General features: G+C 46.3%; 2 protein-coding genes across 4 annotated transcripts in view; both read left to right on the forward strand.

Moving 5' to 3' along the window:
* The first annotated feature begins 211 nt into the window (after positions 1-211).
* Positions 212-4,901, forward strand: mrpl1 (mitochondrial ribosomal protein L1). Its single transcript, XM_076047287.1, has 9 exons — positions 212-391; positions 850-958; positions 1,060-1,324; positions 1,610-1,693; positions 1,785-1,856; positions 1,993-2,104; positions 2,294-2,394; positions 2,475-2,556; positions 4,735-4,901. The coding sequence occupies exons 1-9, from the start codon at positions 361-363 to the stop codon at positions 4,839-4,841; spliced, it is 963 nt and encodes a 320-aa protein (XP_075903402.1). The 5' UTR covers positions 212-360; the 3' UTR covers positions 4,842-4,901.
* Positions 4,902-7,664: 2,763 nt separating this feature from the next.
* Positions 7,665-22,114, forward strand: part of fras1 (Fraser extracellular matrix complex subunit 1) — a 164,523-nt gene continuing 150,073 nt past the window's right edge. For 2 of the 3 annotated variants that reach the window (XM_076046921.1, XM_076046923.1), the window contains exons 1-2: positions 7,666-8,331; positions 12,125-12,156. In XM_076046921.1, the coding sequence (XP_075903036.1) occupies positions 8,265-8,331; positions 12,125-12,156 (99 nt within the window). In that variant the 5' untranslated portion in view covers positions 7,666-8,264. Of the gene's footprint in view, positions 8,332-12,124; positions 12,157-22,114 lie in introns of all 3 variants that reach the window. The other variant, XM_076046922.1, reaches the window with a different exon arrangement.

Consider the following 22,114-nt stretch of genomic DNA (forward strand, 5'->3'; position numbering starts at 1 on the left):
TTTGTTTTTTAAAAAGCGTATCAACACTTTGTTGTTGATGCTTACTAAAACTTATACATATTTAAATATTTTTTTTAATTCCTTTAAAGTTTTGCCAAATTATCAACACTACACTTTTTTTGAGCTAACACACAACCAAGATACGATATACTTAAAAAAATAAATAAATAAATAAATAAAATAAAATTAATGTCCTCAGTCCGAAATAACGCTGACATTAATCGAAACAAATGATTCAACGTTTTCTCTGCCGTTACCACTGCTGCTATTTCGAGTACCTGTAGTCTGAAACTAATCTCCGCATACTGGAACTGTTCTTACGCGTCGTTGTTTCCACACGGACCAGCGTAATTCCCAGACATGGCAACTTGCACGCGGACTCTTTTGAAAGGTCAGTTGCTTTCTGTCATTATATTTTGTCCAACCGACGCCTGACCTTTGTTTGTGCTAGAAGACAGTTTATTTCCCACTCGCCGTCGCGGTTATTTCCCCTGCATATACACAGCTAGCCTCGCTAGCTTGTTAGCTGGAGTGGAGCTCTGCTCAACATGACAACCAGAAAAGCAAACCATTAATTTTCTTATTTCTGACCGTCGAAACTGAAACAGCGGGGTTACTGTTCCAAACTCGTGCACGTCTTTCCTTTTTCAATTCATTTATTGTAGCGACATTTAAGCACTAAATGTCCAAAGCTAAGATGTAATTTAACTTGGTTGGTCTTAGACCATTTCGATTTAGGTTACGCCAAAAGGAAGAAGCATATCTCTGCATCTACTAGTATCAATGGTGTACATATTAGCCTGTTAATACAATTTCATCTATTTCTCATGCATATTTTGTGCCCACTAGTTATAGTAGGATGCCAGAGGCAGCTCCTGAGCGCCAGTCGTCCCTCTGTGCTGTCTGCCTCCCAGACAGCACAGAGGATTCTGCCTGTCAGGACTTTTGCTGCTGTCAAGTACGTCCAGGCTTATTTCTACTAAGAGACCAGATGTCTGTGTTTCAGCACGAGCTATGTGCTATGTGAGCTTTTAAGTTTAACCACCCCCTTTTTTTCAGGCCTCAAAAGAAAGAAAAGAAAGACGACAAAGTGGAGGAGAAGAAAACACGGAAGGTCATCGATGACAAGGACAGACACAAGCCTTTTGGTAAGACGGCGTGGGCACCGGTGGACGACGTGTACATCCTGAGGCACTACCCCCGCACGATCTGCAGCGCAGCAGATGCCATCGACATGCTGAAACGCTACCAGGCGTTGGACTTCACGCCTGAGAATCAGCATCTGTACATCGACCTCCTGCTCAACATGAAACTGGAGAAAAAGGTCATTAGTACATAAATTGCAGCTTATTTGCAATTCAGATTTTATTTCCTCAGTTGGTGATCTTACTCAGGTTAAGTATTTGTCAGAGGCCTGTATCTTTTACCTACAATATTCAGAGGATTTTAGTGTACAAAAAAAAAAAAAAAATTGTTTCTTAAATCTTTAGATGTCTTGTCTTGTGTTTGACTTGACTGTGATGCTTTGTCTAAATTAGGCTCGCTGATACTGTTTTCTTTTGCCAGAATGGCACTGAACTTTTGAATTTGCTTTCTTTTTCTTACCCAGAAAAAAGTGGACACCTTTGTCAGCACAGTGCATTTACCACACCCGTTCAAGACAGAACTGAACAAAGTTTTGGTTTTTACTGAGGTAAAAGTTTAATTAAAAAAATAACAATCTGTAGCAAAACTTTTTTTTTTGTAACTCACAAAAATAAGAGTCCCTAATATTTTCTCCACAGGACAGTAATCAAGCTGAACTTGCCTTGAAGAGTGGAGCTGCGTTTGCTGGTGGAGTAGAGCTCATACAGCCAGTGAGTCCCAGATTCTGTGTCACAAGTATTGAAATTCAGATTTATTGTTAGAAATGTGTGGTTGTATTGTTTAAGCGTCCTTTTTTTTTTTTTTTTAACTGTGTACTTTCTACTACTACACTACTGTGTACTACAGATCCTGGACGATGAGATCTCAGCCGACTTCTATGTTGCTGTTCCTGACATGTTGCAGAAGCTTGTGCCTCTGAAAAACAAGCTGAGGAAGAAGTTCCCCAAGAGCAAGAGAGGTACGAAGTCTGAGCAGCAGTCACAAAAATGAAGCTTCTTAAGGTTTAATCAACAGCTGAAGATCCTCCCTCCTGCAGCAACACCTTCAGGATAACTGAGCCTATAAAACCGCTGAAGTGTGAAATGATCAAAGCTTCAGAGGACTACCAGTAGTTTGACGCTCTTTGTTGCCCCCTGCTGACGCCTAGGCTCAGTCGGCGTCAACGTTTCCAAGATGCTGCAGCTGTTCAAGACGGGTCACGAGTACATGGTGGAGAGCGACTGCTACGTCAGGACGCAGATCGGCACGGTGCGTCTCCACACGCCGGCAGAAGGCCAAAGCTGCGCCCGCCCTGCACATCACTCACCTGTTTCCTCTGCGCTCCACAGCTGGACATGCCCAAAGAACACCTTTATGCCAACCTGGAAACCATTCTCATTGACGTTTGCTCCCATCGGCCGGCCGACATGGGTATGTTAACCGAGATGTGCTCTGTGATTCCTACATCTGCACCGGGACTCCATCACCTTTCACTCATCTGCTAGGTGTGACGCGCTGCGTGTTCCACCACAAGACAGAGACGCGATATTTGCAGTAACATTGGTTGGTACATTTTTAAATATGCACCAAGGCACAAACCTTTGACGTAGAACTAAACAGATGTGGTCCTCCGTGGGGCCTTGGAGTCACTTCTGCCGCTTCTGGACTGGGATCAGAAGGAAACGAGTTGAGCCTTTTTTCCGGATGTTGGAGTGGATCCAGCATCTGCTTGTTGGCTTGGCTTCCCATTCGATAGCAGGATGCCTCGAGGAGTCATCCTGCTAATGGACCTCTCATTAGACGGGGAGGTTGTTACTGATCTGCGTGCTAATTGATTCTGAGCCCTGCTAAATAGAATGTCATTAACAGTGAACCCACTGAATGGAACTATGGTGCTTTCAGGGGTGTCGATGGAAGACACCTGTGACCCTGAAGGTCTCGTACCGCTGACGACCGCTTTTAAACTTTCTGGTCATTAATATTGAGCCCTGTGGTTTATGACATCAATGGCAGGTAAAAATTCTGTGATGGTCTTTTTCAGCTGAAGTTGCCATGGTAACAGCCTGTTAAATGGCCATCAGCATACTTGACACCAGACAGGCTGCACAGAAGAGCGACACAAAGAAAGTTTTTTTTTTTTTCCCCCAATGAATTTTATCCTTGAAATCTGAATATCAACCCATACGTTTTTGAACTGTGGAAGAGCACTGTGTCTAAATCCTCTGTCCAAATCCTACGTAGAATATTATTGACAATATTGCACAATGTCGTCGCCTTAGTTGAAAGTCAAGAACATCTGTTGAAAGTTGACATCATTCATGGACGGTTTAAAACACTCGCGCTGTTCCTGCGTTTGTGCGCGTGTTGCCGGAACGAGTCGTGACTGTGAGCTGTGTGAGAGCCCTGAGCCGAAAGCTCTCCTTAAATGTGGCTCCTTTCCTACTCTGCAACTTTTTTTTTTTTTACTGCCCTGCAGCCTCTCCAGTTCTCCTGATGAGGGCAGCGTGTCAAGCTGAGGAGCAACCTGCTTGTCTCAGTCAGCAGAGCAGCATAGCGCCCTCTTTGATTGGCTGCTAGAGGAGGGAGGTTGCAGGGGGGGGATGCAGCAATTTAAACTTCCCCAGCAGTGGTGCGCGGACTCCGGGCAGCATTTAATTAGGCATGCACCTGGAAGTCAAGCAGAAGATGATGCGAAGGCTCAACCTAATTTTAGTCAACTCAAATTAAGCGTGAACAGCTGGTGGGTTTTTTTTTTGGTCTTTGCATTTTTTAATTTCCATTGATGTCCTTTGGAGAGCGGTTTGCACGTAAGCTAATGACTGCAGCGTGGGCCGCAAACGAGAGGAAACTTCTCCGAAAAACAAAACTTGAGGTTGAGAAATGAGTGCAGAGATGCAGCGTGTGGGTGAGAGGAAGGGGGGTGGAAAAGGCCTCGGAGGGCTTATTAGGACTATTCATGAGAAAAGTCCCACGATATGCTGATTTCAGAAAAGAAAAAAAAAGAGAGAGAGAGAGAGAGAGAGAAAGGGACCTGAATGCAGAAAGGCTGGGACGACGGTGCTGCATGAACTATTCATGAGTGTGTTGGAAGTAAAACTGAGAAGAATAAAACACTGCAGGGACTGAATGAATTTTTGTTTAAACCGTGATGAGGAGCAGAGAAGGAGAGTTCCCACTGATACTCATATTTCACGATGATTTATTATTATTATCATCATCATCATCATCATCATCTATGGACCCTGAGCCAATGCTGGAGTTCAAACTGTATGTGTGTTTTTGCAGACATTGCTTTTTTAAAACAGTTTCCTGAGATTTGGTTTATTTTTATTATGATATTAAATCTGGGTTGAAATTATTTGGTGTTTGTTTACACCATGCATTAAAATACAAACATATGGCATCTGAATCATTACTGATGGTTCTCCTCTCATTCTCTCTCTTTTTTTTTTCCCTATATATGCAACACAAATGTCAAACTAACGCAGTAGTATAATGATTATTAAACAGGCAGAATTTTTTTCACAGCCCATCCCTCAAGACTTCACATGTTCCCTAAAATGATCCCTGGGTTTTTGCCTCTCCTCCTTCTTCCTCCTCCCTTTGCAGGGCCGTTTGTGGAGCGGGCCATCATTGCCAGTCACACCAGTGAAGCCGTGTGGTTCAACAGCCAGGACGTTTTACCCAAACCTGCAGAGGAGGAGCAGGAGGACTGAGCCACTAGAAACTGCTGCTGTACATATTCCCTGTAGTCAATAAAGTATTTATCCAGAGTACTTTCACCTGTTGTGTGGAAATGATTATCGCCTGTGCACAGAGTCAACCGTGACGAGATTCAGAGCAACTTCTGAAAGATTTATTCATCACAGGAGCAGGTTGGTGCAAATGGTTTTGGATTGATTAGTTCTGTGAAAGTCTCATGTATGAAGCAGAAGGAGTAAAGGATGGTGTCTCTGGAGAGACGGAGTACTGTACAAGTACCGTACACTGAAAGTACATTTTGCATAATAATGTGTAAAGCTGACATCCAGACACTGGGGGGCAGTATTGACCATTGCTTGTAGAAGTGAGCTGGAGCGTTGGACAAAAAACCTGTTGCATTTTTTTTCTTTTTTTTCTGTTTTGATTTTTGTGAAATGGCTTGGAAATTAGATTAATTATCTTTTAACTATTAAAATACCAACAGCAGGTGTCATCAATGACAAAACCAATGTTGCTACTAATGCATATATGGACCTAAGCTCATGGGCATCCCATTTAAATGATTTTAAATGTTTTTCTTCAAGGGAACCTTCAGTAATTTAACACTCATTTTATGGTAATGCCATATTCCAGCCTCAGCCAGCTGTGTGTGGCTGTGAGATTAGTGCAGCCAAATACACACACCTGGGCTCAGTGTGCACGTTAGATGCGCATGTTTATATTCAGAGTAGGACTGAGATGACAGTACATGGTAATGGTCCCCACGGGGACGTCATGCTGCTCTGTATTGATGCTTATAATATCTGGCAGTGGAGGGAAGAGAAAGGTGAACATATACACCGTCAGTCTGTATCCTGGCTCTGTATTGCTTCTTCTGTTTCCTGTCTTTTAAAAAAATCTACCTGTACTAAACATGTATGTCATCCGTCCATCCATTTTCTATATTGCTTTCTCCTGCACTCAGGTTTGCTGGAGGTTGTTGGAGCCTCTCCCAGCTGTCACCACCCTAGACATGTTGCTACTGTGTCGCAGGGCCACATTTTCTACCTTAATATGATAATTTTGGACCGGCTGTTGTTTAACAGGAGGACCAGCGTTCACACAGCTCCCCCAGCTGGCCTGGTGAAGGACTACATAACTGCTAGTTGCCTGCCCAGCACCTCTAATGAGAACACACCTGTTTACTCCGAAGGGTTAATAGTAACTCAATGCTATATCAGACCAGCTGGGGGCGCTATGTCAGTGGTTGGGCAGTCTGGCTACTTGTTGCAAGTCAACTAATTGGAAAGCTGATTTTGAAAGGTGTCCAGGTAGAACGACTACACAGTGTTGCTTTAAAAATGCTGTCAAAATCTTCTTTCTCAATATATATTTTACTCGTTTTTTGCCCCTTTTTCATTGTTTTTCAGTTGATCCTGTGCACAACGTTCATCACAGAAAACACTTTTTCAGTAATTTGCGACTACTCACACAGTAATAGACTGATATCTTCACTCGCTGTAACTGCCTCTGCTCTGCCCTTCCCATTAAGTCTGACCTCTGAGTGGGATATAAACTAGGCCAGCGCTCCTTTCTCTGCCAGCTCGGCGTGAAGTGTCAGAACGATGATGGTCAGAAGTTTCTGGAAAGTTTCCATCGTTCCGACCCAGTTCCTGGCTGCACGGCCGAGGTCACAGGTCAAGGTGTGTTTCTAAATCAAAAACCAAAACCCAAAAAAGAGAAACTGCAGCGTCACCGTCTCCTTGTTGCAAACGGACGCAGTACGCAGCAACTTTTACGCGGACGAAAGAGACTAAACTAATTCCCTTTTTTTTTGGCAGAGGACAAAAGGGCCGAGTGGAGGTCAGGTTACCGCCATGTGACGCCGAGGAATCCCAGAGCTTCACCCCCTCTGATTAAACATTACAATGGCAGGAGGAGCCGCAGACACGCGGGGCACTTTCCAGAGGGGAGGCATTCAAAGTCCCCGCAGTGACACGGTAACTAGACGCCTGTGAGTCCCGTAATGACGCGTGAAAACCGCTAATGACAAAAAGTTAAAAAAAAAAAAAAGGTAAATAGAGCAATAAGACGGGTGGTGGGGGTCACAACCTTGACAAGAGGTGAATGAAGTGCGTTTCAGAGCCGTTTAATACGACAGAATTAGATTGTGCAAAGTGGCATAAAATCAAGAGCTGGTAAATGAGGAGTTTGGAGCTGGTGGCAGACTTTAATTGAAAGTTAAAACAGCCAAGCATGGCAGTTATAGTTATTAGATGAAGGGTAGTTCCAAGTTCCAGTTCAAACAGGGCCTGGTTGAAAAACCAACTTGTAAAAAGCTGTGATGGATTTCATACTACTGGCCCAGCAGTCTTGTGGAAACACTACCTGCCATGTTTCCACACCCTGATTTTAATTTTTCGGGCTCTCAATCTTTCTACTCACCCTGACTCCTGATGTGTCTGTTCATTGGACTAAATGAAATGCCATATTTGTGAGATACTGTCCCAAAAACGTATTCACACTGCATGAACAAACAAACATACAAAAAGTGACTTTTTTTTTTTGTTGTCGCGCGACGGCACAAACGTGGCCCCCCTGGCCAATGATTCTTGGGGACACTCAGGTGCAAAACTGCACCAAAGTTCCCTGATTATTAATAGGCATCAGCTGGGAATTCCAGCCAAACGCCACAAAACATTCTCCCGGCAGTTGTTAATCCCTTGTCGCCCCCATCATGTGAGATGATGATGATGATGATGATGATGATATCGGCAAGGTGGGTGGGTGGTGGTGTTGGGGGGGCAGCAGAGGAGAGGTGGGACGTCCTCCTGGAGACTCGAACAAGAGAGGAGGGGGCGGTGGGGGAGGCGAGGAGCCGGATAACAAGAAGAGCGCCGCGCCGCCAGAAGTGACTCCAAAGCCCGCAAGAGGAGCTCAGGAGGTCCGGAGCTGCTGCGGCGTCATGCGTTAAAAAAACAACAAAACAAAACAAAAAAAATAACAACAACCGACAACGCATCAAATCGAAGAGGTGGAGTGAAAAAAAGGAGCAGCGCGTCGAAACCTCCGCGCTCTCTTGTAGAAGAGTTTGTGTGGTGTGGAGCAGCGGCGGCAGCAGCAGCAGTAGCAGTAGCAGGAGGTGGAGGAGGAGGTGGATACTTCTCCAGGGTTTCCCTCTCTGCTTTCTTCGGGAACTGCGCCGCATTCCAGCACGGAGCGCAGCGGCTCAGGAGTCGGACCCGGTGCGCTCCGTCCGTCCGGATCTGTCCCGCTGATTTTTGTTTTGTTTTGTTATTATTATATTATATATATTTTTTTAAAGTCTTTTTCTACGCCATTGGATCCATTCACGATGCACACTGACAAGTACCTGCACCTCAACTAGAGACACCAGCCCCGAGCAGCGCGCCTGTCCCCGGGATCGTTGGATCTATCCGCCCCGCTGCGGCTGCACCATGGCCGGATGGTGGATGTTAGTCGGCGCCCTGGTCGCGGTCCTCGCACTGCCCGGAGGAACACACGGTGAGTGTTTATGTATTTTTATTTTTATGTTTAATTTCCCCCCCGTGCCCCTTTCCTCCTTAATTCTGTTGTTGGGGGTGTAATGTAGGTCAGGGGGTTATCGGACAGCGGTGGCGGAACTAATTTCAGGGGCACGGACCCACATTTTGGTCGGATTCAGTCACATTCTGGGTACTTTTCCCAATGAAAACACATACTTTGGTAGACTGGTGTCTCTTTTGTCAGCCTTGTTGCAGTTTATTGGGTAAAATATAAAAACCGAATGTGTAAAATAAGCGTACGTATGCCAGTAGACTGGTTTAACCGTTAAACAAGTGCGTAACATTCAACAATGATGCGCATTTAAACGCATACATGCCAGTGCACCTCGAGTTTCACGGTGAAAGAAGTTGTTGCCACAGTTCAGTAACCCACCCCCACCCCCACCCTTTGAATCAATAGTTATTGATCCGTGAACATAGTTGTTGGAAGGTCCCAGGAGTCCCTCAAAGATTCCTGGACAAAGGCAGGTGTCCTGAGCTCTCCTTTCAATATCTGCCACTTTACCTTCTCACCTAATTAAAAAAGAAACCAATCAAAGATAGATTGTATGCACTTTGGCCCAGCACACTTACTCTCAATCCACTCTGACGAAAAAAAAAAAAAAAAAAAAAAAAGACACTGGAAAGTTGAGGCACCTGCCTCGGTAATTTCAAACAGGAAGCAGCCTAATCAAATCCTAATCTGGTTGCTGCCAGACATTTCTGGAGAAGCACAGCTGTGCCGCAGGAGTCTGGAGCAACACGTCAATCCGAGCCGGTGATGCATTTTCACCTCTGTATCTCCGCTCGTGTCCTCCTGAGCCGTCTTTAAATATTCATAAATCTTGCGTCGGATCTGTAAAGCAGCAGCAGCAGCACTGCCATCAGTGACATGGCAGAGGCCAGCCAGCTGCAGCCAATCACTAACTGAGCTCCTTTACTTCCGCTGCACTTTGTACCCATCATCTCAGTCAGTCTCAGCCCAGTGCACACAGGGGAGGAATCATCTGCAAGTCAAACAAACTTCACCCAAATCACTGGGATCCTCTTCATGTGGGCACGTCTCCAATCTGCCCGGCACACTTTGCTCCTAATGAAATCTCAACTTTGAGAAGGAGCTCGACTCTCTTTTGACAGAGGAGGCTGTGTAGGCGTGTGCAGCCGCTGTGAGTTATAAGGTAGAAGGAAAAAAAAAGCTGTTAGGTTGGGTAGAAAAACAACTTCAGCGTTGGTGTGGTTATTCGGCGTGGAATTCCTGCCGGTTGGATCCTGTGACTGAGGAGACAAAGATTACACACACGCACGCCCAACCTTTTCATTAGGGATTTGTGTATGAGGCCGTTTAATGTGGCTGCGGGCACCTGCAGAATTATGATGATTCCCTGCCAAACCAGATTAGAGTCTCTCTCACCTGGAAGATTGGATTTGGCTCACAATGATGGCCTGAATAGTCTATCCAGTAATAATAATAATGATAATAAAAATCCCCCCAAAAACCAAAAACTAGGTCGATTTACAAAATTTTTATTCACATTTAAACATGGAGAATGACTGGCTTTTGAGTTTTGGGTTTTGAACAACGTCAAATTCAGAAACTCGATGAGTCAAGTCGATGTAATCTGACCTAGAAGTCTTTGGCATTTTATTCGTAAATGCGGTGATTTTGCTTTATCTTGAGATATTGACGCCAGCATCATATTTAATTAAGAGCTGAATTAATTTAGAGGTTTTTTTTCTCTTTGATGCTTGTTTCTTCTTGGGCTGAGAGCGGCAACTCCTCCATGAAAGACGCTTTTTTTTTGAGCCGATGAGACTCTGAAAAATCGCTGAAAACAAGAGCCGGAGAAACGAGTGGAGTAGAAAGGATGACGCCAGACGCTGATGTTTGGTGGAAACATGAACAAAAAAAACACCCTCAAAACCACAGATGAGATGCTGAGTTAATGTTCATTACTGCGAGTCGCACAAAACAAGCTGGTCTGTCACCCTCGAAACATCGTTTCATCAAGTGATGAAATTATGTTTTCTTCTCGTCAGGCGCTTTGCGTTTGTATTTGTGTGTAAATGGTGATTAAGCTGCAGCAAACAAAAAAAAAAATCTGTATTCTGAAAAATAGGGAGTCACGGTAATGTGAGTCAACGCTGTGGGAATAAATATGTAAGTAAGTAAGTGAGGAAAAGAATAAAGTTTCCAGAAGGACCAACAGATTTGAAAATTGTATGTGAATTGTGTACGCTGAAACAAGCTCTTCTGAAGATTTGCCCTGGTGATGTCACAAGGGGCCACAAATAGCTTCCTCACTGAAATCTCTTGCAGTTGGTGGCAGCAATACCAACCAGCCTATTTTAGCTTGAGGCTGCAAACAGGTGGCTAAATATGCCACTTCCGGTAGAGAGATGGGTTTTTACATAGTTTGTCATGCAAGGCGGCTCAGTCGGAGTCCGGGACAGAAATAAAGATTCAAAGTGCTGGATTATGAAACCTGGAAAACTGGAAGATTGGAAACAAAAGCAATAATAAGCATCAAAGATGCACCACCTGCAAAGTCACACGCCACCCTTCAGAGCCTCGGCGTTGCTGCGCACTCGCCATTGTTCATCAAAAAATCTCAACAGTTAATTGTGAAGGTTGCTGTGGAACTCCACAACCACCACTGCCACAAACTGATCCAACTGCCAGATTATATTTTGCAGCACTCGCCCATACAGCGAGATAACGAGGCAGCAGCAGCACAGAGCAGCAATGTAAACACACTCGTGTGTGTGTGTGTGTGTGTGTGTGTGTGTGTGTGTGTGTGTGTGTGTGTGTGTGTGTGTGTGTGTGTGTGTGTGTGTGTGTGTCATTTTGGTAAATGTTTACCGTTCGCTTCCATCCTTGGAGGCATCTTGGATTTCTGGCGGAGGTGTGTTCCGTCCGTCCGTCTGCAGGCTGTTTGTATTGGAACTCTCAGCCAGTGGAGATAATTATTAGCTGTTCCAGTCCAAGGGTTGAACAGTTTCTCTTGGATTGACAACTTGACCTGTGGTAAGCAGGTGATCAGTTTGGACTAAATGGGGCAAAATCAACACATCCTATTGATTTCAATGAATGCAAAGCTTAAATTTCCCTTTCTTTCCACCTGCTGACGACAAAACAAAACCTTGTGGATAAAGAGAAACGTCTAGTTGCAACAAACCAAATCCAATTTTAACATAGTCTGCCAAAATCCAAAATGGCATAAAAATTAGCCCTGTGTTGACAGCTTCCTGCTGAAACTGATACCGTGCTGGTGCTGATTCCATGCCCTCTACGACATCACAAAGTGCTGTTGTCCAGTGCTGATGTCTCAGATGTTCTCATCTCCAGGGCTCAGACAGACTGGAGTCACAGAATCTTGTTGCGGTTGTTGGTAAAGTGAATTTTGCACAACAAGCCACGGCTGCATTCCATTCGTCTGTGGATCCTGCAGCCGCCGTTGTTTGTGTTGAACACTGTGACCATCTCGACCGTGCACACTGCCACTACTCGACAGGACGAGACAAGACGAGATGAAAAAAGAGCTTCCGGGACCTCAGAGTTTGCAAACAAATTGATTGCTCGCCTTTCAAGTGTCTGTCTGGCCTGGTGTTCCACCCGAGTCCTTATAACTAACAGATCTACATAATCCCTGACAGAAGACTACCCCGTGTGTGTTTTTTACGATTTACACAAAGTTGTCAGCGTGACTCTGCTGTTTTTTGGGTTTTTTTTTTCTGTGCTCACACTGTGTTTCGTGTCCCCTCTCTGTTTCCAGGAGCCTGTGTCTACGAGGGATCCCAGCACGTGGTAGGTTCACCCACTTGTTTCCCCTGCGATTGATCTCCTCCAGCTAGTCCTCCTCTCAGCGTTGGGACGCCGTGAACGCCCGCGGTATTTGCCTGTGCATTATTCACCGGGGAGGAAGCGGGGATGGCTGGTATCACAGCGTAAGCGTGAGTGACGGCGTGCGTGCGCGTGTACGTGCACAGACGGGCGGTAAAAGGTATGCAGAGTTTGCTGCACGTCCTCTTTTTGTCTGTCTGCGGGGAAGACGTGTCTCATCTATAATGCATGTCTCAAACTGACTTTGCAGATGATAATGGCATTGAGAGCAAAAGGAGGGAGTGAGTGAGAGAGAGAGAGAGAGAGAGAGAGAGAAAGAAAGGGAGAGATGGAGAGAGCGATGCCGCTGGGTGGCAGCCGTGACTCCAGCGCTCCGCCGACTGAAGGTTCGGCTCCTTTCAAAATTCCATGCGGATTTCTCTTGGATGCGGGTGAACTTCATCCCGCCGGCTCCGCTGGCTGTTGGAGTGGGTTTTGTCCTCACCCCCCACTGCTGGAGCCACACTTGCATTGTGGCCCCCATGGTCCAATTTGTCATTTAAAGTTTATTGTGTTTGGCCCGAGGCGGTGGCAGTCCGAGAGTTCCCTTTCTCTGTGCGAGCGGCCCGGGCGACACCAACAGCAAACTGAGATAAAAGATTTTCCTCTGTAGTTTTTTTTTTTTTTTTTTAATTGTTGCAGATGAAAAATATAGCAACTGATTTGCCTGTTCTTGCTTGTTTTCTGTTTGAGAAGCAGATTTTTCTCCTCTTTATAAGGATTGAACGGAGGAGTGATTTCCTGTATTATTGTGTCAAAGACTTCAGATGATTGATGTGTTCCAAGTCTCATGCCACTGCACTGGTAACTTAATATAATGAAGTACCAAAAATTTAAAGTGTAGTGGTGACACCTTCCACAGATGCGTCCAGCAGTTGACGTGGCCTTTTTGCTATAGCAGCACATATTAGTGGAATATTAACATTGTGGTGTTTGGTTAACTTGAGATAAATTGTCACATCTTCTCTGTGCATTTGCAATTTGGCTCATGGTTAAAAATCACAGCGTGCTCGAGGAGTGATGTCATCTTGAGGCTCTGCTGATCTTTGTAGCTTGATCTGGACCAGTCACACAGAACAGTTAAAGTGCCTCTATTTTCAGGTGTTGGTGCCCCAGCGTGCCTCTGTCTCCTGCTGTTAGTCCCACTGGTGTTACGAAGAACAAGATATTTTTTCCCTGGTTTAGTAAAACACCACTTGCGTCTTGCAGAAACTGGTAATCTCTCTTTAAAAAGCCTTAAACAGGGCTCTTGGGGGCAGAATTGCAGGTCTCAGGCGGAATAATAACAAATTCTTGCTCACCCCCCCCCCTTTGGTGTCGACGTAATTACAGCGAAAGGTAGGGAAAAAAAAACTGGAGTGAGTGGGAACATACCGACAACTGCGCTCGATCCTGTACATGAGTAAGAAGACACGCCCACTTCCTGCGCTACTTTCCCCCCTCCTCAGCTTTGGAAGGGGGTAATTGTTGGAGCGGCGGCGAAGTTCAGGCCGTGTTCGAGGATGAGGTGGGGAGGGGAAAGGAGGAGGAGGAGGAGGAGGAGTGGGAGGAGGGGAGGCCCAGTGGGAAGAAAAGCAGAGGGCAGGGAGCCGAGTGGGACGTCCCGGCATGTTTGAACACAGTCGGAGAGAGAAAGACGTCTCTGCCGGAGTTCAAAGTGAAGAACTTCCCCCTCAAACACCTGGAGTCACTGGCACACAGGAGCAAAATGGAATATAAAGAACAGAACAAATTAAGGTGCAGGACTCAGTGAAGGCCCTCAGGCCTCTGTGTGTGTGTGTGTTGGTGTGCACTACAAGTCTGCTGTGCATGTAATCACACTGACGATAAAAAGCTCCCTCTGGCGTGTGATCAGAACCCTCTCTTTACCTGAAGACTTTAATTTCATTCATCTTGTATAATAAGCCAATAATAACTCATCATCAGTTCAGGGGATAAAGTTGCTAAAGTCACCGGAGCAAAGATTCTGTCATGTGACCTGGCAGACAGTTAACAGCACAGCCTTTATGTGCGTTAGACCACTAAATCATTTTTTTTTCAGGCTATTGAGTGGATGGTTCCTCTCTGTAGCAGGTGGGAACCTGTGATTCAGCATCCGGTCGCCCTCTGATCAGTTTTACCCTGTCAGTGGGAGGCGCTAGTTGATTTATGGCTTTGATAATATTAAATACTGCCGGTTATGATGAGTGTAAAAAAAAGAGCTGTATCTTCATAAAGCAGAAGGGGAAGGAAAATGGTGAAATTTCCAGATGTTTTCACAATTTTGGGCGAGTTTCACCTCCTCAGATCAGACTGGAGACTCTTAGGATGTTGGTGAGACAGTTTGAGGTCAGATGTTTGATGTTTACAGGCACGAAACAGCAAAACAAACTACTTTAAACTCCCCTGGTAGTCCCCAGGTGCCTGCAGATCAACGTCGCTGCTTGAGATTGATCCGACTTCCTCCAGCCGGCCGATCCCTCGGCGTTCCCAGCTGCCGCTAACGTTCCTCACCTGCACTAATTCATTATTCAGCAGTCGGCCGTCTCCCTGCCAGGTAACACCATGCCCCCCCCGGGGGAGCCGCCGTCTTCTGGGTGTAAACACGGCCGTCGCGTGACATGGCCCCCGGGAGCCCTCTGAACATCGGCGTCTCGGTCGCTTACATCATCAGCGGTGAACGCCGCCTCCAGCTGAGCCGAGAGGCGCTCGCAGCAGGAGGAGTTCTCTCAAAAAATCCTTGGGTTTTCAGATGTAAGCTGTCGGAATGCATTGTGGCGCGCTTAATTTAGGCTTAGGAAAAGAAATCTAACACTTCTTCTCAAAGATTTGAGGGATTCAAACTGCTGCGTGTCTTTTGAAACTCTCCCCAGTCATCCTCCGTCCTTCCTTCCTTCCTCCGCCTTCAGCTGGCCAAGCAGGACAGTTGTTCTCACCCCCACAGAGGGGCATTGTGGGTCGCAGGTTGTGCCACACTGGACTTGGAGCCCATGTGTGTTGCCGCTGTGTTCCTGCAGCCCGGCGGTGAGGGACGGCGGACGCTCGGCAGTGTGCGCTGCAGCGCAGCGTCCAAATATATCAGCCGGCCCTCGAGGCCTCGAATTCCTGGCATTGCACGTCGACGTTTCTGTCGGAATCAAAATGTAGGGCACCGTGAGAATAGCGCGGTCCCAGGCAGGCGCTTTAGACAGAGGTGGGATTTAACAGAGTATTAACCCGAGCCGAGCCGAGCCGAGCAGGAGCAGCGCGCACACAGCGCTGCGTTGGGACTCGTCCAAAACGACTCGGCAGTGGAAAGCGCAAGCCGCCAACGGACCAATTTGTCGACAGCAGACGTGTCACTGTGAGCGATCGGAGGTACAGTAGGAGTGTCACATGACACCGAAGGGTCCCCTCCTCAAGATCCCCCGACCACTTTAAGGCTCATTTATGCTTCATTGACTAATGGGAATATGTACAGATGGATTTAAAGTCACCCTTCACGTTTGAACTGCCAGATGGTACAATTTTTGCAAATCCCCGGGAATTTATTACACGTGGGTAGAGGCTTAAAAATTTGGAATGCGGCCTGTTGAAAGAAGACCTGGAAGGTGTTTGAAGCAACCTTTCACATTCAAATCAGACAAGGTTTCCATTGGGTTGGGGTGGGGTGTAGTCGGGTGGGGTCACCACCCCATGCAGAGCGACACAGCCAGCAAGTTTTCAACCAAAATAGACCCTTTATCCCGATCCCAATCTAAGGGCCGCCTCCCCCGCTAATGCTAACCACATTAGCTGCTGCTATTTACTAGTTTGAATAAAAGATTAGTTGAACCTTAACCAGTGAGCTTCATTGCAGCCAATGCATCCACCAGAGAGAACCTTGGTTCCAATTTCTTCTTGGGTCTTGTTCACATGATTGTGAACTTTTTGACTGATTGTGCCTCAGATGGGAACTTTTCAAGATGAATTTTGATGTGACTTCCATGTTATTCCCATCAGTATGAGCCATGGAGTACGCCAATTACTTCCACCCTCGTTTTTCTGCTCTGGTTTGAACTAATTTGCCAGATTGCTTCACACTGCCCCCGCTGGTTGTGGTGGTACTACATTAGTCAGTAGCAATGAGGTTGCGTGCAGAAATTTGCACACGACGATACAGTGTACAGGCAGAGGCCTGGTGGGAGGTGGAAAATCACTCAGCAGAACCTTTTTTATTCCTCTCTCTAACACTGCAGCGTTTCATTTATTTTAGCATATTCCCAATTTTAAAATTATGCACGCACCAGTGCTCTGGTGTAGTGTCGGCAATGCGATAAAGCATTGGAGATAATGGCTTCTGCTTTCTTTTTTGTCTCTTTCAGCCACTACGCTCCCTCTAAACTGTCTCACGGCTCGGCTTGTTTTGACGGTTATGTGTATAACAATGTGTTGAATTTCCAGAGCATACATTTATTTCTTAAACCAAAGTGGCAGTGACAAGATAAGAGGGGGCTCCACTCCACATATGAAATATTGAAATTTCATTTCCAACCTAAACAGAAGTAGCCGCTAACATCCAACAAGGTTTTTCGTGACTTGGCGGTTGAAAAAAAGAGTTTCACTATTTTTTTTTTGCACGTCATCATTCACGTCTTGCAATTCCTGAATTCCTGCCATAGTTGGAGTTTACGTTGTCCAAATTGCTATCCCGGCCTCTTTATTCTCTCGGAAAGATCTACGCTGTGGCTTGTACATTTAGAGCAACTTGAATTATCCATCTTAAGTAAATCCTCCTCATTCTACCCTGAGTTTCTTCAGGACGCCAAACGGCGTGTTTTGGCAGCAAACAGTGTGACAGCTAATGAGTGGTTTTCCGATGACGGGAATTAAAACTCAGTCCTCTGGAACTACATTAACCCTCCCACACAGCCCTGAAAGTGCATTCCATTAGGACGTGAGCTCGGCTCGTCCGATGTCCATGCACAGACACAGACATTAGAGCCTTTTGTGCGTCTGGTCCTGACGCCGTATGCAGCTCGGTGGAACGTAAAGGGGGCGTCGACGAAGAGTCATGGTGCGGAGAGTGCAGGGCCCGAGGCGACGGAAAGAAGACGTGGTTACCGCTGAGTGGAGCCGTGATTTAGGAGGTGGTGAGAAATATCTCAACAGACGTTTCCCCGGCTGACATTCAGCGCAAAACATGTTCAGATGACATAAACCCAAAAACACTTTTGACTGTTGAATTGGCTGGTCAGTTCCAACCTAGAGGGATGGATAGATGCTGTATCGCTAACATTGACATGCATCTGCTGTTCAAAAGCACACAGACATAAAATTGAAAAATGCAAAACGCATATTGAGGAATACGCAATGCTGAAAATGTTCAAATCAAGCGAATAAAGTAAATTAACGTGGAGAATTTTGTTCAAATCAGCTGGCGGCAGTGGCGGATGTGCAATTTGGATACTGGGGATCAAAATAACAAAAAAAAATGTTCCCAGGAAAAAAAATCTGCACTTTGGGCGGCCTGGAGTGCTTTTCACTGCATCAAAAGGCTCTGCGTGCCACTTGTGGTGGCAAAACATTTTTCAGTCACTGTCGGAAAAGCAATGTGGTGCCGTCTGCTCGCTGAGTTTGAAGCTTGAGAAATAATAATAATAAAAACCCTCGGTGTGGAGGGTAATATCCTCACCGCGGATACTCTTATCCATTGACATTACGCCCGTCGGGGTTTTGGTTGAAGAAGTATGACATTAACAGCACTAATAGGATCTGGCTGCTCTCGGACCCAGTATGTATATTAGCGGTTGCCATGACTTTCTGGGGCCCCTCGCTGGATTAGCACTGCAGCTGGAGTGATAATTCCCCCCAGTGTGGCAAGTGGCTTCGCCGCCGCCGGCTCATTCAAGGCGGCTGCTTTTTTTCTTGCTCCTGCAGGGGGTTTAAAGTGCTCATGATCAGAGGAAAAGTTAAATCAGACCTTTAGTCCCCTCCTGCCTGCAGGGGATGAAACGTGCAGCGCTGACACACGTCAAGGCTGCAGGACGGAGCAGGAAAAACCCTCTGGACTGAGAAGGAAGTTTTTAAGGATGAAGATGGCACTGCTCCAATATGGCTGTGATGTGCAGAACGATGCTTTTTATCCTCTGCATTTTTGCTTTATCATATTTAGCCCTCTGTTTGTTGCAGGAAAGTGAAGTGAGCGGGAGGAGTGAAGGATGAACTTATTGACAGGATTACTGTGACAAAACACTGCTGAAGGAGATTTTGAACAATATGGAACCTTCAAACTTGCAGCATTGATTCGATCATTAATAAAAACTCTCTTCCAGCACTTTGGACTTTGGACCCTTTGCTCTGCTGCACCTCTTTCTCTTTTTAAGAATTTGCTCTATGCCCAACAAACGCAACTTTTTAGCACTTTCTGGACCTTTTTTTTTTAATTTAATTTGGCCAGTTCTGGATCCTGAAATGTCCACATTAACCTCTGACTCCGAACCGGCTCAACCTGTTCCTGGGCGTTCATCCCTCTGGGACCTTTGGCCCGCCGCTGGGATGCATAATGCGCTCGCCACGTAATGAAGTGACGGTTGGCCGCACCGCTGTCAGGAGAATGGTGGCCTTTCTCTCAGGCGCTGCGGCCCGGGACACAGAAATAGATCATCTGAGGACGTGCCATTCGTGGCTTTGCTCGGTGTGAATTATTAAGTTGCCCCAGGCTGTGAAGTGCCAGGGCTGCCGGCTCTTTTCAAGATGCTTTTAAAGTTAAACTGCGTCTCGGATTCCTGCGTACTTTGTAGCCACAGGAGCGGCCTCTCTCGTCGGAGCCGCTCCAGGGAAAAGCTGAAAGTGCCGACAGGGAAGTCGTGTTGCCTGTATTTCCGCGTCCATCGCCGAGTTTTAAGACTCATTCAGGGCGTCAGTTCAGGTTGCACGCCGTCAAAAGTTATAGCCCGGTGGAATGGTCACCAAAAGTTTGAATAGAGCTCAAAAAAAAGAAAAAACCTCAAAACAACCCAGCGCTTCGGATGCAGATGAAGCTGAGAGTTTTTGGGAAAGTGCACCGTTTCCTCTTGGTTTCATCCTTTCATGTTCGCTCGCAGCAAACGTTTCAATGCTGGCAGCGCTTCGGCCTTGACAGGAGCGACGTCAGCCGCAAAGTCCCGCGTCACTTCAGCAGCCAGAATAAACAACGGTGTATATTTAGAGATGAACCAGCGGGAGGCGCCGTGAGAGGCCTCGGTGAATGAGGTGAATGCATGATGGAAGGAAGGGGGGATGGAGGAGTGGGAGCATCAATGAGTTTGAAGGCTTATTAGCTGCAACAGCGGCGCACAGTGGTTTTATTGCCGCTAGGATGGATATTACACCTCATTCTGCTGCTGCGCTGACGCCAACTGGCCTCCTCCTCCTCCACGTCCTTCACGCTACAGCAGCGCTGCGCCCCATTAATGGGCAGTTACTAGGAGCCCATTACATTAAGAAAACATTTAGAACCAACATAAATCAATTGGAATTATTTTAAAAAAAAAAAAGTTAATCAATCCCGTGAGACTGATGGTAAAACAAAATGTTCTATTATTCCACAGAATCGTGGAGTTGACCTGTAAAAACAGAATCTTTTTTTAAAAAGAAAAACTCTGAATGTTGCGGCAGTGACCTGAATTCTGTTCATCAGGAGAATTCTGGGAAGAGCTACGGGAAAACAAACTCATTGGGCAGATTGACAGGTGGGATGTCCCGCCTCCTCCGGCCAGGTGTTGCTCCGCTGCTGACTGACAGCTGGTCGGGTGTCGCACGCTAGCAGGCAGCGAGGCCACTTCCTGTCTGTTCTGTGATTGTTGGCTGCAAAGTCACGACAGTCAAAATCCTTTAACTCAGGGGTGTCAAACTCAATTACACAGTCAGGCCAAAATTGAAAACTTGGACAACGTCTCGGGCTGACATTGATATTTATTGAAAAAAATCTTCCTCCAGATAGAACAGTGAACCTTTTTATATGGAACCAAACAAGTTTTGCATAAACTTGAATATGGAACAAGCAAAGCTCAATACTGGACAACAAATTACTTCGTATTGTACACATGCAAAATCGAATTTGAATCAAAAAAAATAAAATAGCAATAATTAACCAATTAAGTCATAATAATATCCTTTAATGAACGTCCTGTCCTGATTGAGTAGAGCATTCTGGGATTTGTAGTATTAGCGGTACATGTGCTGTATAATATTGGCGGGCCAGCAGCTCTAGTAGTGATTTTGCATTGCCTTGCGGTTGAGAATTTGACACCTTCACTTTAACTCCTCAGTGTCACGTTCCCTGAAAAGCACTATGAAAGAAAGAAGTCTGGAGAGTAAAGTCTGGAAAAAGATGGATGGATGGACAGAAAGACGGACGGACGGACGGATGGATGGATGGATGATAGATGGATGGATGTGCAGGAACCCTGTTTTGTGGATGTCACTGAGGGCCCCTCAGAGGTCCCTCAGAGGCTGAATGAGAGCTCACCACGCTCCCTGGCTCTGCCCCCCCCACCCCTCCGCCCTCCTCCTACAGACATCCACCGCCAGTTTGGGGTAGGGTGGGGTGGGCAGCGTAGCCCCTCAACCATTGGCAAACATCCAGCTAGCTGGGCTAATGGGCAAACAAACAAGCTTGCTGGTCCCCTTTCTCATCACCCCTCCCCCATCGCTGACCCCTTGACCCTGCGGGCCATTGGGTGGCAGCTTTGACAGTTTCATCTCCAAAGGTTCCGGTGGGGTCGTCGCCTCCCTTTTGTCCACCTTCCCCCCCCCCCCCCCTCCATTCACGCCGTTTGATTCGTCGCCTGGCCTCTTATCTACAAACAGCAGCGAGCTCAGCGGCCGCCGAGGCCTCGCCTGTTCTCTCTCGTTCTCTCTCGTTCTCTCTCGGTCTCTCTCGCTCCACCGTTCTCCCCTCCGTCTGTGCCTGCAGGCTCTCGGAGCTACAAGTGTTAATGCAAGGAGTGTTAAAAACCCAGCGCAGCCTCTTGTCCCTGCTGGCCCAGACGGCCGTGTTCACACACACACACACACACACACACACACACACACACACACACACACACACACACACACACACACACACACGCTGCCGATCACAAACCCTCCTGTCTGTCGGGACTCGGCGGAGTCTCACTCATGGCTCTCGCTTCTGTTTCTCTGTCCCGAACAAAGATGGAGCAGGCAGCTCTTTGCTTTATAATTTAACAAAAGAACTGAAGGAGTTCTGTGTCGGAGCAGCACAAGAGACTCTCATTGTTCTATATGTAGTCATTGTTACTAATTCTTTACGTTATTTTATCCAAGTTTCATTCATTTGCCTGAACGAGCAGAGTGGATGGTGGCTGTGGATCAATGGGTCTGTTGCTGTTTTAGACCATTTGAACTTCAATATTCCCACCTGGAATAAAAATATTGTGCCGCAAAAAACTTTTATTTTTTTGCAATTTTGCACTGAACTGAATGGCTCAGGGCGGCCATGTGTCAACAACTAGCTCGCTATCGATGCCTTTTAGCACCGTACGTTGTATTTTATCCCAAACCTCACAAAACATTAAATCTGGAGCTGTGTTTCCATGTAGTAGGGGACAGAATATCTTTTACAAGTAATCAAAGAGAAAAACATAACCATTCTCGACAACAAACAAAAGCAAACGTAATTCTCGTCAAATCTCGCAGGACGAGATTCGTGGGCAGTCGTTCTCATCCTTCCTGATACAAAGTGAAATTTGGGTTGATCATTTGAATTATGGAACAGAAATCAGTGGAAATGCCCTGATGTTCTTCAGCTAAGCCTCCTAAAGCTATCTCAGACTTTCAGGCAGACTTTTTCTCTTCCTGAGGTGCCTCACGATTATCTCCAGCCTCCTGTCTAAGCCGTCCGCTGACAGAAAGCCGGTGTAACGGCTCGCCATGAGAC

Source organism: Nelusetta ayraudi, unplaced genomic scaffold, assembly GCF_046127955.1.
Source record: "Nelusetta ayraudi isolate G7.1 ecotype Tasmania unplaced genomic scaffold, CSIRO-AGI_Nayr_v1 ptg000092l, whole genome shotgun sequence".
Taxonomy (NCBI): Eukaryota; Metazoa; Chordata; class Actinopteri; order Tetraodontiformes; family Monacanthidae; genus Nelusetta; species Nelusetta ayraudi.

Coding starts and splice junctions, on each gene's coding strand:
- mrpl1 (XM_076047287.1), top strand. CDS start 361: ATGGCAACTTGCACGCGGACTCTTTTGAAAG. Junction 2,105..2,293: donor GTTCCCCAAGAGCAAGAGAG/GTACGAAGTCTG, acceptor GCTGACGCCTAG/GCTCAGTCGGCGTCAACGTT. Junction 2,395..2,474: donor TCAGGACGCAGATCGGCACG/GTGCGTCTCCAC, acceptor TGCGCTCCACAG/CTGGACATGCCCAAAGAACA.